This window comes from Cynocephalus volans, chromosome 7 (assembly GCF_027409185.1).
Source record: "Cynocephalus volans isolate mCynVol1 chromosome 7, mCynVol1.pri, whole genome shotgun sequence".
NCBI classification, from domain to species: Eukaryota; Metazoa; Chordata; class Mammalia; order Dermoptera; family Cynocephalidae; genus Cynocephalus; species Cynocephalus volans.
In genome coordinates, this window is record NC_084466.1 from 36,571,009 (window position 1) to 36,589,005 (window position 17,997).

Below are 17,997 nucleotides of genomic sequence, written 5' to 3' on the forward strand. Positions count from 1 at the left end.
TTTTCTGTCAATAGAAAAAGTTTGATCTTCATTGCTTCACTCTTTTATGTCAGTAGGAATTGGCCTGCTGGGGCTCCAAATTCAATCGTAGCTCCCAAACTGGTAACTCTATAATATAAAACTTCCATGCTTTTCCCCATATCTTTGTTCTTTTCTTTCTCTTTTAAAAGTCTCAGATTTGCATCCTAGGGAAATGGAATCTGTGTAAGAGAGTTTCTGGTAAGGTTCTAACGAGTCTCAGTTGTTTCTTGAAGGCATGGGTCAATTTTGCACAAAGGTTTTCCAAGTAGTTAAGCCAAATGATTTAACTTACTTAACTAATAATGTCTGCATCTTGGAACTTAGATGCTTATTAGTAAGAGAGCCATCAGGTTGCCTCCAGAAATTCAGTATAGGGATAATGGCAGTTAATCATATTGACACTACATAAATAGGAGGAAAACATGGCCCCAGGGCTTCACAGAAAATAACAACACAATTAAACTAAAGTGAAAATCCTGGGTTTTTATTCTTCCTCTAAGCACTTGGGAAAAAGTCAATAACCTTAGTGTCTTTTCTATTTATTTTGTGTTTACCTCTTATCCACTTAATTATTATTCAGTAAGAATAAAAAGAGAGAAAGGGTCCAACTTACTAAAATGGGAAAAGGAATACTTCTTTACCTGTTTTGAGATTAGAACGATCGAGTTATCCCTAAAATGTTTTTTGAGTTCTTTGGAAATACGCATTACCAAATATAAAGGTCAGGAAATCTCTACATTAGCACAGAACTGGGGACATATAACAGATAAAATATAATTTCCATATTTTAAGAAGTTGGCTGCACTAAGAACTAGAAAGACTCATGGTGTCAAACAATGTTATGCTTTAAAGTGGAAATTGGAATTAAAAATATTTAATCATAATGTTGTGATTTAAAACCATGAGTTTTTTTTTTTTGAGATTATTAGGAAACAGAATTCAGGAATTAATATGCAGGCTTTAGAAGGAACTGAAATCAAGCAAGTCCTGTTAAAAAAGAAGAATCCCAGTTCCCCATCGCTAGTGGCCCCCTCTCCAGGGGGCAGCAGAGACGCCCAGAAGAGGACAGGGAGAGGCCGAGCTGGTCCGGGCAGTGCCCGCGCCAGGCTCAGGGCTGCTGCCCCAGGGGCGGGAGCCTGAGGAAGAGGCGGAGAGGCGACTTCACAGATAAGCTTTTGCAGGCGACGCTTTCCAGCTGCCGAACGGGAGGCGGGGTAGCAGCCCGATTAGAGAAGCAGGCTGGAAGGAAGGAAGGAGCGAGGGAGGCACGGGAACAGCGGGAGGAGGAGCAGCGAGCTGGGTGGCGGCAGCGGCGGCGGCGGCGGCGGCGGAGGCGCGGCTCCCGCGAGGCCACGTTTTGTTTTTATTTTCCAGCGGAATAGTTCTCGCAGGCCCTTCGCGAGGACTGATCGCGCCGCACCCCGGCGGCCCCGACCTTCCAGGTGACGGCCGGTCACCCTGGTAGGAGTCAGCTCCGCCCCAAGCCACCCCCTCCCGCCCACAGCCCCATTCCCCGCCCAGCCTCCCGGTGCCCGGCCGAGGCGAGCGCGGCGGCCGCAGCGGGGCTGCAGCGCGGGAGCCGGCGGCGGGGCCCTCGTCGCCGTCCTCGGACCCAGTGCACCCGCGGCGGAGGAAGGGGAAGTGCGAGCCCGAGGAGGGAGGATGCCCATTTAACCCGCCGCCCTCTCCTGCCCGTCCGGCTGCGGGGCGCTGGCCTCGGTGCCCGCCGCCCGAGCCTCCGAGCCTCGCCCGGGGAAGTGCCGCATGGGGCAGGGCCGCTGAAGAGCGGAGTTCGGGGTCGCGCCGAGGCGGGCGCGGGGACCCGGTGCAGCAGTTGACACAGTTTCGGCGGCACTGTCGGCGCGGGAGTTGGGGGCGCGGTGCGCCCGGCGGGCCTGCCCCGTGTGCTGGCGAGGCGCGCGTTATGGAGCCGCCCAGCTGCATTCAGGATGAGCCGTTCCCGCACCCCCTGGAGCCCGAGCCGGGCGCCCCAGCGCCGCCCGGCCCCGGGAAGTCGGGCGACAAGCGGTTCCGGCTGTGGTACGTGGGGGGGTCGTGCCTGGACCGCAGGACCACGCTGCCCATGTTGCCTTGGCTGATGGCCGAGATCCGCCGGCGCAGCCAGAAGCCCGAGGCGGGCGGTTGCGGGGCGCCGGCGGCCCGCGAGGTGCTCCTGGTGCTCAGCGCGCCCTTCCTGCGCTGCGTCCCCGCGCCAGGTGCCGGGACCTCGGGGGGCGTCGGCCCCGCCACCGCGCAGCCCAGCCCGGCCGTGTTCATCTTCGAGCACAAGGCGCAGCACATCTCGCGCTTCATCCACAACAGCCACGACCTCACCTACTTCGCCTACCTGATCAAGGCGCAGCCTGATGACCCCGAGTCGCAGATGGCCTGCCACGTTTTCCGCGCCACAGACCCCAACCAGGCAAGACCCGGGCTCGGAGGCACAGGGGCGGGCCCGGCCAAAGGGGTGGGGGAGCGGGGCCGGTGGGATCCCACTTGAAGGGCCGATTGTGGTCGGGCTGCTGGAGCGCGCGCTCCACGTGGCGCCCTGGAGCGCCCGCTGGCCCCTCTCCTGGGGCATGGGACTGGGAGAGGGGGCGTTAGGGGGGCTTGGGCGAGCGGCGGGAGCGGACGGCCCGCAGGAGCTGGGGAGAGGGAGGGAGGCGAGAGCGGTCCCGGGACGGAGGAGGAGCTGGCGCGTCGGCGGAAGACGCGGGGAGAAGCGCGCGTCCTGGGAGAAGCGCGATGTCTGGAGATGGCTCGCCTGTCCTTGGCCAGTGTGTGCACGTGTGTGTGGAAGAGGGAACGCAGGGAGAGGATTGAGTTCCTAGAGGCCCCTCGCTAGTTTTTTGTGGGTCCTGCACCTTAACCCGTTTGGCTGGTCGCCTCAACATAGCAGCAGCCCTTGCAGGTCTCCCGCCCAGGGGGAGAGACTTGGGGGACCTAAGGAGCAGAGCTTAGGGAGAAGTTAGTAGACGCTGTCAGATTGTCAGCAAAGTACGATTCTGCATTTGGATGTTGAGTGCAAAGAAGACCTTTTCTGCAGTTTTTTACACAGTCATTGGAGACAGAACCAATACATTCTTGGGTGATTTAAAAATCAGTGTAGTCAAGTGGTTTCAAATGTCATTTAAAAAAATGATTTTAATATCATTTCCCCTTCTAATAGCATTTCTCCAAAGTTTACTAAGTCGAAGTGTTCTGACCAAACAGTGAACTTTTACTTCCTTAGAAACAGTTACGTTCCGGTCCTTATCTAATTGCGAGAGGACTCTAAACCAAACTTTACCACATCGATTATGCCTTTGAAAACAGGATTTTTTTTTCTCTTTAATGTGTAAAGAGTTAAAAAAAAAAAATGTCAAAACCCCTCAAAATGCTGTCTTGCAAATAGTTATTTAGTGTTTGCAAGGGACTTTAAGTTCTTTAGAAAAAAGTGTTGTCTAAATATAAATAAATAAACTCTCAGGTTGCACCATGTGGTGTCCTTTGGTAGCTGGGAAATTAATAATAGTCAGATGAGAAAAACATCCTATAAATAAGGCTTTAATTTTTTTCTTATTTCATAATTCTATGTAATTGGAAGGCTTTGTTTGTCCAATAGTTTTTAACAAAAGGCCTGCAGCTGAATTGAAGAAAATAAGAGTTCATTGTCTTAGGTTTCATCAGTTACTTTGTAAATAGTTTAATATTTTAAACTTTGTAAGTAGTTTAACAATCAGAATTCCCAGTGTGAAGAGAGCAATTTTAATTTCTGACACTGTGTGTTCATGGTAAAATATCTTACTACAAACTATCTAAAAATCCTAACCATGATTAAATGAATTTCATTTTATGCTCATTTGTTCAAAACTTATTTTTAGCTTTCACATATGTCAAAATTGGAAAGTTTCTGAAAGTTATTGCCATCTTTATCATGTTAAAATTATATGGTTCTGGCAGTAAGAAAGAACAAATTGCATTTCTCCAGGACTTTAAGGAATGTTTCATGACTCTTGGTGGTTTATATTAAAGTTATTTTCTTCAGATCTGGTACGTGACACATTATTGCTAATTTCAGTGATGGTCATGACACCTTGCATTCTCAGCAATGTTTGTTGAGTCCCTCCTTGGACTCACTGGTAGGTGGTAAATTAAAAACATCCTTTTATTTACCTCTATGATATATTTAAGTGTTAAAGGCTGAATGTGCTATTACTTTACAAATAACATATTTAGGCTCATTTTCCTGTTTTATTCCAGTGGGAGTAGTGGAAGCCATTCTTTTTCTCATAAAAGAAAAAACTCCCAACTGTCCTGTTTTACTGCCATTTCCCTAATGAATCCTTGATCTGAAGTTATGGATTCCCATTTTCCCTGAACTGAGAGAATCCCTGGTAGAGGATCATTAATTTGAAGGGCCAGATGTGGTCTCCCTAGGGATTATCTCCACCCATTAATCAGGGCTTACAAACTTGAATGCCCTGGAGAGGTTGTGAGAGGACCAAGGAGGACTGGATAGTGGATGTCCTTCCTCAAGGTGCTACTCAGCTCCAGTTGGAAAGTGCATCAATGAAATACAGGCTCAGTGTTGCTGGAGCTTCTGACTTCCCAAGAGAAAGTGGAAATGTGCATTTTTTTTTTTAAAGGATGACCGATAAGGGTATCTCAACCCTCGACTTGGTGTTGTCAGCACCACACTCCCCAAGTGAGCTAACTGACCATCCCTATATAGGGATCCGAACCCTTGGCTTTGGCGTTATCAGCACCACAATCTCCCAAGTGAGACACGGGCTGGCCCGGAAATCTGCATTTTTATGTATGACCCACATTTTAAAGTATTGGCAGATATTTTAAACATGTAAGAATGCTATCTGGGCCAAACAATGCACTTTTGAGATTTGGCTTCTGAGATCCGTGGGCTGCCACTTTTGATCTTTGGCATAAATATTTGTTGAGTGGACAAGGGCAATCACCAACACTGCTGTTTGCCACGTTTCCTTTTAACCATCCGAGTTCACTCGACCTGGCTCTCATAGTAGGGAGAGTTAGGACAATTGTTTTTCAAGAATTTACAAGTGAAACTTCCAGAAGTGGTGATTCTACAGCTGGACGTGTTAAACGGATGAATTTAACACATTGTTATCATCCAGCAATATGCTTCATAAAGAGTAGCCTCTGGATGGTTCTGGGCACCCTTGAAATCAGAAGGAAGAAGACCTGCTGTTTGCTTTGTCTGGAGTTCTACATTTGAAGTGGAGAATTGTTTAGCTGGACTTAAGATCATTGTTGAGAGTCTCCTAAGTATTTTTCCGCAGTCACTAAACAAAGTATGGAAGATAGATAGCCTAGAGCAGTGTAGTCCTGCAAACATTCCCAAATAAACTTGCCTCTGGTTTGTCTCTCATGTCTGTCCCGTTTCTGCAATCACCATATAATTTATTGTTTACTCTGGAACAACTTTTATTGTGACAGTGGCACCACTAAGCATTACACAGGCATAGCAAGTTATAAACCTGGACCATTCAGGGCAAACCAGGGCATTAGTTCTCCATAGGTAAATGGTAAGTTTTTGTTCATGCTGAGCCACCAAATTGGAGAGTTGTGGTTTCTACATATGCATGATAATATTTTGCAGAATATCTACTCATATATCTTTTTTTTGGTGGGTGGATCTGCATGTGATGTCAGAGCTGGGAGTGCTGTACTAATAGCTTATGTCTGTTGTGCTGAGTTGCTATGGCAATGTGCCCTCTGGCTCTATACCTCCCTGGCTGGTCAGAGTCAAGTTAAGGATGTGTGTGAGGAGAAGCACTCAGCCAGAATGGCCTAATGCATGGCTATGTCTCCCAGGTACAAAGATAGGAGGACGTGGGGGTCAAATACATGCCAACACAAATGTGTCCCCATTTATTCAAGCCTGTGAATCTTGTGCAGGAGGAATGTCAGTCTTAGTACATTTCAGCCAAACTTGGATATTTGAACAAAGAAAAGGGCCTAAATATACATACTCTTTAAAATTCCACTGGGAGGGCCCGCCCTGGCTCACTTGGGAGAGTGTGGTGCTAATAACACCAAGGCCACGGGTTCGGATCCTATATAGGGATGGCTGGTTAGCTCACTTGGGAGAGAGTGGTGCTGACAACACCAAGTCAAGGGTTAAGATCCCTTACCGGTTATCTTTTTTAAAAAATAAAATTCCACTGGGGTAATTTGGCTTGGACTTAAAACTGGTTGGGGAACCAAGAATATCTGATTCTCTCCGTAGGATTTAGGATAGTTCCCTAATACTCTGCAAATATTTTTATCTTTATCCACTTTCAGAAAGAGGCTGTATAGCGTTACCTAAATTTCTTATTAAAAAGTTGTTTTATTTGATAAATATTTTACCACAATAAAAAAAAGTAGGAGTTGTTAGTATTTAAATGTATTGGAGATTAAAGGTGCTATAATGATCATTTGCATGCAACTTTAACAGCATGGTTATATTTCATAATTACAGAATTAACAGTCATTTAAAAAGCAAAAACATGATTGTTATAGTTTTCATTGGTTGTTTTTATATATATATTTCCTGAAGTTTGCAAGAATGACTTTAAAGAAACTTTACAAATTGTGTTCTTAAAATTGAAAAAATGAACTTAATGCTAGTTCTCTCCAGTTTTATTGCAGTTTTATTGTTCCTCTTTAAATATTTATTATCATCTGAGCTTTATTCAGGTCACCAGTTTTCAACTTAATTTTCGTCAATATATTTCAACTAGGTCATTTCTAGGTTCTCTTTCCTTGTAGTTAATGGTCAATAGCTTTGGGAATATACTAGTCAGAAAACCAGAGAAATAGAAATCTGGAAGTTTTCACATCTCTCTCTCTCTATGCTTTCTGATTAGTTTCTACTATGGACAGGTAGATCTGTGTCTTTTCTTGTTTGCTGCAATCATTTTTTTTGTTCTTTCTCCTATCTCCAGTTTGACCTGCCCTGGCTCCGTAGTAGAATCTTGACTACGGTATCTGGGGGAAAGGTGAAAACGTGTGCCCAGAGCCTGTCAGCTGCAAGGGAGCATGTTATGATGGCAGCTGTATGCTGAAGATTGAGGCTATTCAGGATCAGGGCTCAGTTATCATAAACCAGAGGTTCTCAAACTTGAATGTGTGTTAGAATCACCTGGAGGTCTTGTTGAAAGAGACTGCTGACTACCCTCAACTTCTGACGTTTTTTTTTTTTGGCAGCTGGTAAGGGGATCTGAACCCATGACCTTGGTGTCGTGAGGCTGTGCTCCAACCAGTTGCACTAACTGGCTAGCCCAAGTTTCTTGTGATGCTCAGACTACTGGTCTGGGGACCATAGATTCAGAACCACTGCCCAAATTATTTTGTTCATTTGGTTGGTTATATGATATTTCTGTTTCTTTGGTTATTTTTGCAGTCATTCTCAGAGTTGAAAGTTCAAGGTGAATGAGAGGAGGAATAAATCCGACAATAGAAATTTTTAAGAAACTCACATCTTCTAGCTTAGTGACGTTTCTTTTCTTCTTCCCTAGATAGACATTCTGCCAGGCATCATAAGACCATGCATATGCTGAATGAAAACTCTGCTTTTCAGCCAAAAGTTTTAAGTTCTGCTGATGGAATAAACAGTTCATTTTTGGGACTGTATCCTAATGTCAAATTATGATAACTATTGTAGTTATTGCAAAAATTAAAGCTTTATTTATTCATATCCTGAGAAATAATAGCATTCAGTAAGGCTTACTCTATTCAAATGCCCTTTTCTTAGTGCAGAATGAGTGTGTTAATTGCTCAGTGAGGAAACTGATGATTTCCATGAATTTTCTAGATGATCTGATGTGTTATTTGCCTCATAGGCAAGAGATACAAGTCAGAAAAATACCAGCATGCTTGGTATACTAGCTATTAAGAAAATTGGGCAAAAAGAAATGGAGTTAGGCAATTTGGTGAATAGATGATAGCTAGCCTGGATAATTATTGCAAACAATTCTATTTACTCCTTTAAAATAAAATCTCAAGGCCTCTGTTTCGTTAGAAACTTCTGGATGGTTGTTTCAGTCTTATTTCATTCTGGCTGCGTTGTCAGATCCGAACCAAGCCAATGTGCAGTTACTTGAATGTACCCCCTTGTAAAATGGGGGACAGATTTATTATGATTTAACCTAATAGTATATTCAGAATTATTTGACAAGGAAAAGAGATTTGCTCAAAATATGGGCTGCATAAAATATCAATACAAATTTAATAACTCATTGGGATGTGTCAAATAAGGATTTCATTGGCTTGTTACTTTAAGGCTGTAATGTGGTATGTCTACATTTTACTGTAGTTTGTCTGAGTAGCTCTTTAACGCATTTCTTTAAAAGTGAATGTTTATTAAGCTTTTGCTGGGTGATGGTACTGTTCTCACTGCTTTTCCTGGATTATCGTATTTTAGCATCACGGTAAATGTGTAAAGTATGTACCAGTATTTCCCCCATTTTATAGATGAGAAAACTGAGGTATAGAAAGGTTAAATTATTGCCTTAAGGTCACAAAACTTGTAATGGTAGAAGCAGATTCCAATCCAGGCCCACTTACCTGCTATATCAGAATGCAATTTTTGAAAATTAGATTTTAGTTGTCAGTGTTACAAGCTTTTATGCTATCACTTTTTCCTGCTTATATTAAGAAAAAAAAAATGTTCACAGTTAAATATGCTTATTAAATTTGTAAAATAATAATCCTGAATTCATACTTGGATATACAGTTATGCCAGTATTTACTTTTGTTTTACTGGGAAGGAAAAAATATGTGTGATTTGTTAGGCTGGGAAAGCTGGACTCTGGTGTATCTTATGTTTAGTGTCCATAGGAATGGCAGGGAAGTAAACTATGAGTTTGTTAGTAAACTTTATAACTTTAGCTGAGAATAAAAAAGTCAGGATTTTTATTTAAGAAGAGGTACAATCATGCATTTGAATATATTTTATTCAATTATAAAGTATATAAATATTGTAAAGTATTATAAAGTGTAAATGATACTTATTAAACTATATAATAGTATATAAGGTATATAATTAAATAATATAAAGTATAAAATTATAAGGCATAGAAACAATGCATCTTACCTTCATTATAAAACAGATATAATAGCAGGAAACATGGATATGAAGTCATGCTGTCCTAGTTACCTTGGGTAAAAGGAAAAGAGCAGCAGTGACTATAATATGCAATTGTTAAAGTTAGGTAAAGCCCAGTGACCTGACGGGCTGCCATGTGGTTTTGCAGCAGTTCAAGTCAAGAGGTTAAAAAACAAAATCACAGGGTCTATAGTAGCATCAGCATGCTGAACCTGTGCTGTGGATATGTTGTTTTGAAAAATAACATCTTTCATCACTGAATTTAGGTTGTTAGTATAAGTGTTACTGGCTTTATACTTGCTTTTGTGATTTTTTTGTAAATTGATTTTGGTGTTAGAGTTGTTTAAAAGCTAGAGCTATAAGCATGTGAAGATTATATCTAGATTTCTGAGAACATAGTTAAATAATGTAACAGTAAAATAATTATGTTAACATCTTAACTTACTTTAAAAGGGTTTTGAACAACACAGAAGTATACAATGTGGGATTAGAATTTTGATTGGAATAATTTCAGATAATCTCAACATAAGTTTTATGCAGGCCCACCAAAAGGATGTGGTGATTATTATTACTTTTTAAGCTACTCATCTCTTCCAAGTTTCATTTCTTGCAGGATGTTAGGGTTGGAAAGAGAATCTCCAAGTAATGGAATATTCCTGGCTAAAAATAGAAGCCTAAATTTGCTGCTCTAGTTCTTTTATTTTGTGGATGCCCTCAAACAGTTGAATAATCTTCACTTTCAACTTTTGTGAATTTTTGCACAAATTTCTAAAATTCTCAAAGTTAGAACCATGGAACATTTGTACTATCAATATTGTATAACTTTTGAGAGAGTTTATTGCCAGTTTCGTTTTCTAGATCAAATACAGTGCTTCTGAGTGAGAAAATCCAGTAATCTTTTATGTCTCACAGTTGTATCTTCTTTTGTAGATTACAAATGTATCTTCATATACATTTTCAGAATGGATTCTATAATATGGACAAATATGTTTATGGTTTAGACCTTTCACAGACCAATAAGCAAATTGTTTTCAGGCACTAGATGGTTCTCAGCTTTTTCAACTAACATCTTGCCTTCATTTCAGCTATTGGCTGGGGAGCCTGGGAGATTTTCCTGAGTTTACCTGAATTAAACCGGTGGCTTTCCTGGGTGGTTATCCACATATTTCTTGCTCCTAGATTTCTAGAAGCATGTTCTTTGGGATACCGGTAGGGATTCCTTATTACCCTGTGTTGGATCTCCCTGATCCCGATCCCTTTTAAGACCATCTAATGCCTATTGCCTAACTCTTTAAATATGTGCACTGCCTGCCTGATCGGATTTCTTTCCAGTCATAAAAGCTGGTCTTTCCTCTTCTGAGAGAGGAAGCTGGTGCCTGGTCCTACTCCTTCTTGTTAACTCCTTCTAAGGCTGTTAACTGTTTGTATACAGATTTTATTTTGATTTTCACGTGGAATTTTTTAAAGGCCTGTTGGCATAAACAGTGGTGGGCATGAACCCTCTATATTCATCCATAATTCTTTTATCTAATTTGAAGCAGGTTTAGTAGGCGGATCTCTGTCTAGTTTCTAATAGCGATATTAAAACAATGAAAATGGGGGCAGGTATATACTATTTGTGGATAGGCCTTTATATTTTAACTTCCTCCATTGATCCCAAACTTTTCCAGTGGTCAGATTATTCTGTTAAAATAATAATGACATCTGATAAATTCATTTATTCTCTGTTCATGTAAATAAAGTGTGTGAGTTATAGCAATAGAGACCATCAACTAATATCTTATATGCCATTGGGGATCTAGAAGTTAATTGGCGTATAACCTTTCTATTGGAAATTAGATTGGAGATATATATTTGAAATTGTATTGTTAGTTTTAATAAGTGGAGTGTGAACATGAGAAAATTAAATCCACACCACTGTGGGAACTGACATATATATACCCTGTAACGTTTTTTAGCTACTTACATTTTTCAAATGACTTATTTTTAAAAGACGTGCTGCCACCATGAAAGTGAATTACAACAAATGCTTTGCATGTACTTGGATCTTCATAATTCAGGTGGAGACTTTGAACTGATTAGTTTATTAAAAAATCATTAATTTAAAAATGTTTGTTAAACGTCCTCAGTACCTGCTACTGCACAGGGCTTTTATATGTTTTCAGTTTTTGGTTCCTTCTCTCAGTGAACAAAATATTCATTTGTCTAATTAGGGTAAATGCAGGAAAATCCCATCCTTTACTTGCATCATTCTCTGTTTTGAACATGTTCACATGTGATCCTGTATGGGGATGGCCGATGCGCTCACTGGCTGAACGTGGTGCGGACGACACTGAGCCAAGGGTTGCGATCCACTTACCTGTCAAAAAAAAAAAAAATTAATAATAATGAGTAATTGGGATGGGGTCATTTTAGCACTTGTATGCAGCCTGGATTTGGGGAACCACTGCATAAGGGGATCCACAACCCCTTACTTTGCAGGGTTTTTCATTAAAACTCCAGGAGGCAATTCCAGTTAGCAGTCTTCCAATTTAACAGTCTCGTTAAAATGCCACTGCTGACATCATTACACTATTGTTTCTTGACACCGCCTCTGGTCAAATTGTTATGATGTGGTTTTTTCCTATAGTCAAAACACTATCTCTGACTGTAGGCATATTGGTAATATTGTGAGTGTATTAACAGTTACCAAATGCTTGGGTGTTTGATTGATGGTTATAGAACATCTGTCACTGAAATAGCAGTTAAAATATCACTTCACATATCAATAGCTGGGCAATTCCATGGGAAGTCAGATGGTAGATCTAATCATAAGGTTATGTTCCATAGTCGTCACATGGACATTATCATCCATGCTTTGCCAAACCTAGACAATACCAACAGATGACATTGGTAGTCAGCTGGTGAAAAGGGGTCTTGGAGAGAAATGAGTGTAGGACACTGAAGCATAATTAGGAAGCATGTTATAAGCAGTGGGGAAGTGAGATGATCTTTGATGGGCATGAGCGAAGGAGGGTACCAGCTCCAAGGCTAAGACAGAGCCCCCCAATAATGAGATGATCTGCAGGAAGAAATTATTCTAATTAATGTAATTAAGACTTTATGGTCATTTGAGCCTGCACTGGCAGCCAGCCAATTTGCCCAAGGTGGTAATGATTCAGCTTTGGAAAATGATGTTCTAGGCATTTGGGGGTGGAGGGCTGTGTGTGTGGGGGTGATTTAGCTCTGCTTTGCCATATTTTTTCTTCCTCCACCCTCATAGGTTTATGAGTGGTGGAAGGAGAAAATTTAGTCTTGGAAGGAGGCAGCATATTAACTCTTCTACCTAGTAAGAGATAGGTTTCTGATTTGACTTCCTCAGAAAGAAAGCAAGATGTAAACATAACTTTCTTCTCTTTGCTTATCTATTTTTGAGGTAATAAACAATTTGGTAATTATCCTAGGTATCATATTAAGCTTTAGAACATTGGACACATTAGCATCTGTTCCTGTGGTTCATTTGCTATCCATAATTTAACTGGCCTTTATATTTAGAAATATAGTTGATCTGAGAATAACAAAAATAATGTTGGTGTTAGCACAGGATTTTTAGAGAGTGATTTTTGGATACATATTAGTGAGAGCCATGAAAATCTTGTAGCTGTCTCTGTGTTTTAATCATCCTTGTCAACACCATTGTCATTGGGTCCACCATGGCCATTAGCAAATATTGGTTGAGGCTAATCAAGCGTAAGATTAGTAGGCTAGCAACCGGGAATAAGAGATCTAAGTGATTTCTACACAAACAATAAACACTGATAGTAGCATAAGCTCACATTAATTACGAGGGGAAACTGTCCAAAGAATACATATTTGTTGGAGCACTCCATATATTCCCTGACATGAGATCTGCAGTTGATCTCAAGGAATGTGGATGTTTCAGGGTCTGGTTCAAGAGTTTAGAGAAAAATGATACATAATTAACATTTATGCTTTTTGTAGGTTTTCAGTCTTTAATGAAATGTCTCTCTTAATCTGTCTCAGACTCTTTAAAGTCAATATAGCTACCTATATGTAAGAAATTAATAACTCGATGATTAGGAAATTTTAATGGTAGTGCTTTTTCTGTCATTCTTAAATTTCAATAAAGAATGTGGCGTTTATGGGTTTAATCAAGTTAAAAACTTTTTAAAATGTCTTCATGGTGATTTCCCAGTTGCTTAGAAATGTAATCATGTCACTTTGAAACAGCATTTTGGTAGAGCTGAAAAGTTTATAGCTCCTAGTAATTTTTTGAAGTGTAGTATTAAAGAAATTTATAGCTCCATTATATATGGAAATCAGAGCTGGAGAGCATATGATAATTGGAATCTGCAGTTCGTCCTTCACTTGGAGTCCTTTCTGGACTGAGCTGAGGAACAGATAAACACAGATGGTCTTTAAATCTTTTTTCTTTTACCATTAGTTGCATTTCTTTCATGCCTTTATGTATTGTATATTCTAAGAGGTTAAAAAAATAGTTTAAAAAAAAAATAACTAAACTGAACTTGAGCTACCCATTGCTTTGCTGACAAACACTTAATGGCCCCAAACATACAGCAGAATAATTAGATCCACTCTTTTGGAAGCTAGTGGCTAAGTGATATTGATGATATTGAAGATGATGATGAAAAAGCATGTTAGTTTTTCATGGAATCACATCATGAATGGGTGCAGCTTTCTCCTGTATAATGCTACTCTCCAGTCTGTAAGACTCTGTAGTCATTGATGGAGTGAATTTGGCTCAACCGTTTACTCCAGTCTTGTCTCTTTCCTTTCTTATACCCAGTCTGGTTACTCAGAGAACACCCAAGCTCCTTAGCATGGCTTAGCAGTTCTGCTCCTTCTCTCTCCTCCCACTAGAACCCCAGCCCTGCTTTCCAGTGTCTCTGAACTTCTCCCCATTTGTCATGTCCACCTGGCTTCTCACATGTCTATCTGCACACACTGGTCTTTTTGTTGGGAATGCTCTCTTATCCATCATCCTGGTCTCCTGATCTTTACAACCGCCACTCAAAAGTCACTTGTGTTTCTGTAAAGTCTTCTCTGATATCAACCCCCATCCTTTAGTTGAAAGTTGCTCCTTCTTTGGGCTACCTCATTTATAGCTTTATTATAGCAGTTGTCTAGTATTTTTATTGTTGATTTGCTAGCCTCTCTTCACCCCTAGTTTGTAAACTCATTGAAAGGAGAAATAGAGTCATTTTTGTATCCTTAGCACCTAGCACAATGACTATGTATTCATTATATGCTTTATCAAAATAATTTATGTTTTTGTTGTTGTTTTTGAGTGTTACCTTTCTCAGTAGGACTGTGCTATGTGCCCAGGAGTATAAGAAGTATAACATTTGACTTGGGTGTTATGTAGTCATTGGAAGAGAAAGGATACACAGGGAAAATGTTTAATAATTAAAGACAGTGAATGGTACTACTACTGTTTTAAGAAAAAGAACATACAGAAAGTATATAGGTCCTCCATACAGAACTGGGTAAAAGATGTTATACAAAAGAGAGATATAGGAAAGTGGGATAGACAGTGTGCATGTATTTTGGAAGAGGAAAAGCAAGACCATAGCTGTGCCAGAATACAGACTCGATGGAATTGGGAGAATTACTTAGTCTTAAGTCTCTTTCCCTCATCTATAAAGTAGAGATAGTAGTATCTATCTCACAGAATTATGAAAAAGAGATGAAATAATTCATGTAAAGCATTTACTACAATGCCTGCTAAATAATTTACTGCTAAGTGTAAAAATGCACTTTTATGAGGGAACATAAATAGTAAAGTCAGACAATCAATCAGAAACAAAGAGAAGATAAACGTAAGGTAACAGGTGAGGATCAGATTAGCTAACAGGAAATTGGGAATGAACAGGGATCAGGTAAATGTTGGGGGAAGGGAAAGATAGGGAAGTTTGAAGAGCAGTTGAGAACACAAAGAACTAGTGAAAAGAAGATGACCTTGAAGCTAAGGCATTGCTTGCTCTAGGCTGGCTAAAAAAAATGACCTGCTTCCTGCTGGGACTGGAGCCTGTCACAGAGTGTGACCAGCCCACGGCCTGCTGGTGGAAGCAGGTGTACCAAATGCTAATTAGGTTAATGTGGAAAATGAAGAATTGCAGTAGGAGCAGATGGTGACAAGAGATAGAGTAGTGGTGGACAGAGGTAAGGAGGGAGACTGTTGAGACTAAAGAATGGCTGAAAGGATATGGAAAACCAGAGCTTAGTGCTTTCTCTTTCTGAAGTTCTAGGTCTGAAAGGGAAGGGCATGCGATCCAGACACATGTCAGTTTCACAAACCCCTAGAAGAGCACACAGCCACTTGCTTGACTTTCTCCTAGTATTAGACAACTCCTGTGTGCAGCATTTCAGCTTTAGTAGACTTTTATTTTATCTTTTTAAAGCATGAGATTAAAAAAAAAAGACCCCCCCCCTTTTTTATTATATTTGTGGAAATGTTTAGGATTTTTGTCACACAATATAATCAAAGGGTTTTCTACCTAAGGTGTATATATTAAGTAGAGTGGCCTTAGAGTACTGTTCTCAGACTTGCTCATTTTTAAAAATCACCTGAGGTGCTTGTTGGACAGTCGAGGTTTTTAGGCCTCACCTTAGACCTACTGAAACTGAATCTCTAGGGCACCTAGGAATTCATGTTTATAAGCATCCCAGGTACTTCTTGTGATTAGGTAACTTGGGATAAATATTGCCTGTGTCAACTGAAAGACTTTTAAGTTCTTCTCATAAGTCAAAGACTGTAGTACTTAAGTACTACTCTAAGTCGTGGCCTGATTCCACTTCGAGAGGTCATAAGGAAAGTTTACTGTGTTCTCCTTTTTAGACCAGTAATGTAACCCAGGAGTTCTTAATTGGGGTGGTGGTGGTGGTGGTGGTGTGATTTTATCTCCCAAGGGTGGGAAATATCTGGAGACACTTTTGATTGTCACACTGGGGCTGTGGGTGCTTCAGGCATCTAATGAGTAGAGAGGCCAGGGTTAATGCTAAATAATAAATGACAAATAATGCCAAATTCTACAGTGCACAGAACAGCCTCCTACAAACAAAGAATTATCTGGTCCAAAGTATCAATAGTGCAGAAGTTGAGAAACCCTTGTTAAACCTTGGTTAAGGCCTGTCTGTATTAATTAATACATAAATTAATTAATTAATGAAGTCTTAAATTGAGGTATAATATATATCACATATGACCACCATCCTTATTAAGATGAAGAACATTTCCAGTACTCACAGTGCTTTCATGTGCCCTCTTCCAGTGGATACAAATTCCCCCCTAAGAAATCATTATCCTGATTTCTGTCACCATAGATGAGTTTAGCTTGTGGCTGAACTTCATATAGATAGAATCATACAGTATGCACTCTTTTCTTTCTGGCTTATTTTGGTCAACATTTTGTCTGGGACATATACTCACATTGTGACATAAAGCAGAAGTTTGTCCTTTTTTATTCCTGTGGTCTGTATACCACAGTGTAATTATCCATCTTACTATAGATGGGCTTTGTGTTGTTTCAAGGTTTTGGCTATTATGAATGAAACTGTTATGAACATTTATATATGAGAGTGCTTCAAAAAGTTCATGGAAAGATTTGTAATATCTTTTAATTCCATTTTCCATGAACTTTTCGAAGTACCCTTGTATATATCTTTTGGTGGACATAGGCAATCATTTCTCTTGCATATATTCTTAGGAGGGGAATTGCTGGGTCTTAGGATAATGTTTGTTGGGCCCTAGTAGATACTGTAAAACAGGTTTCTAGAGTGTTGGAACAGTTTCCACTCCCACCAGAAATGTGGGACAGCTCTAGTAGCTTTCTATCCTTCCTGGTGTCTATTGTTGTCAGTTTTAACATTTTAGTCATTTTCGTGGGAAGTGTAGTTGTATTTCATGGAGGTTTGAATTTGTATTTCCCAGATGACTAATGATGTGCTAAGCACCTTTTCATATGATGCATTCGCCTTTTTGGTATTGTGTTTGGCAAAGTGCTTTTTGGCAAAGTTCAAGTCTTTTGCCCATTAAAAAAACTGGTTGTTTTTCTTACTGATTTGTAGGAGTTCTTTATATACTCAGGATATAAGTCCTTTTTCAGACATGTGTATTATGAATAGATTCTTTTAGTCTGTTTCTTTCCTTTTCATTCTCTTTTGCCTTTTGAGAAACAGAAGTTCTTAATTTCAATGAAATTTGGTTTATCAGTCTTCTGTTATGGTTAGTGCTTTTGTATCTTCTTTAGGAAATCATTGCCTATCCCAAACAATTGAGGTCTTTTTGATGTTCAGGTCTCTGTGTTACCTTGGCCCTTTGTAGTGAACCAGATATAAAGATATTATGGCTTTTTTTTTTTTTTTTTGGTCTTCCCTTTTGGTGTGATGCAGGTGGTTTAAATTAAATACTCTATTAAAAAGTCTATATGAGTAACAGGTGTATATATTATATATAATAGGATCTCATTATATACATAAAGACTTCATTTTATATGAAGTGGTGTTATGGATGTGCTCCTTGCCCACTTCCAGGCGGAGAGGGCTGCCCTTGGCTCCTGCCTAGGACTGCTGGGCATGCTTCTTGGCTGCTTCCTGGCAGAGAAGGCTGCCTTGGCTCCTGCCTCCACAGCAGAATTTTAAGCATAGGATTCCAGTTCAGGGAACAGAGATGCTTTTGTGTATGGAAGGGGCTCCCTAGCTACAGTAGCCAGTGGGCTGGGGGCACGTGGAACGTGCATGTTTTTCATAGGCAGTGGAGAGCAAGCGTTAATTCATGAACTCATTTATGGGAAGACTGATGAAGAAAGCTTCTCCAATCCTATTGAGCCATATAGTTTGAAAGGTAG

The 17,997-nt window shown here is 40.4% G+C and overlaps 1 protein-coding gene across 2 annotated transcripts in view; it reads left to right on the forward strand.

Annotated features, from left to right (window-relative positions):
- Positions 1–1,556: 1,556 nt before the first annotated feature.
- TBC1D4 (TBC1 domain family member 4) overlaps positions 1,557–17,997 on the forward strand; it is a 171,554-nt gene continuing 155,113 nt past the window's right edge. For both annotated transcript variants that reach the window (XM_063102105.1, XM_063102106.1), the window contains exon 1: positions 1,557–2,443. In XM_063102105.1, coding sequence (XP_062958175.1) covers positions 1,946–2,443 — 498 coding nt within the window. In that variant the 5' untranslated portion in view covers positions 1,557–1,945. The remainder of the gene's footprint in view (positions 2,444–17,997) is intronic.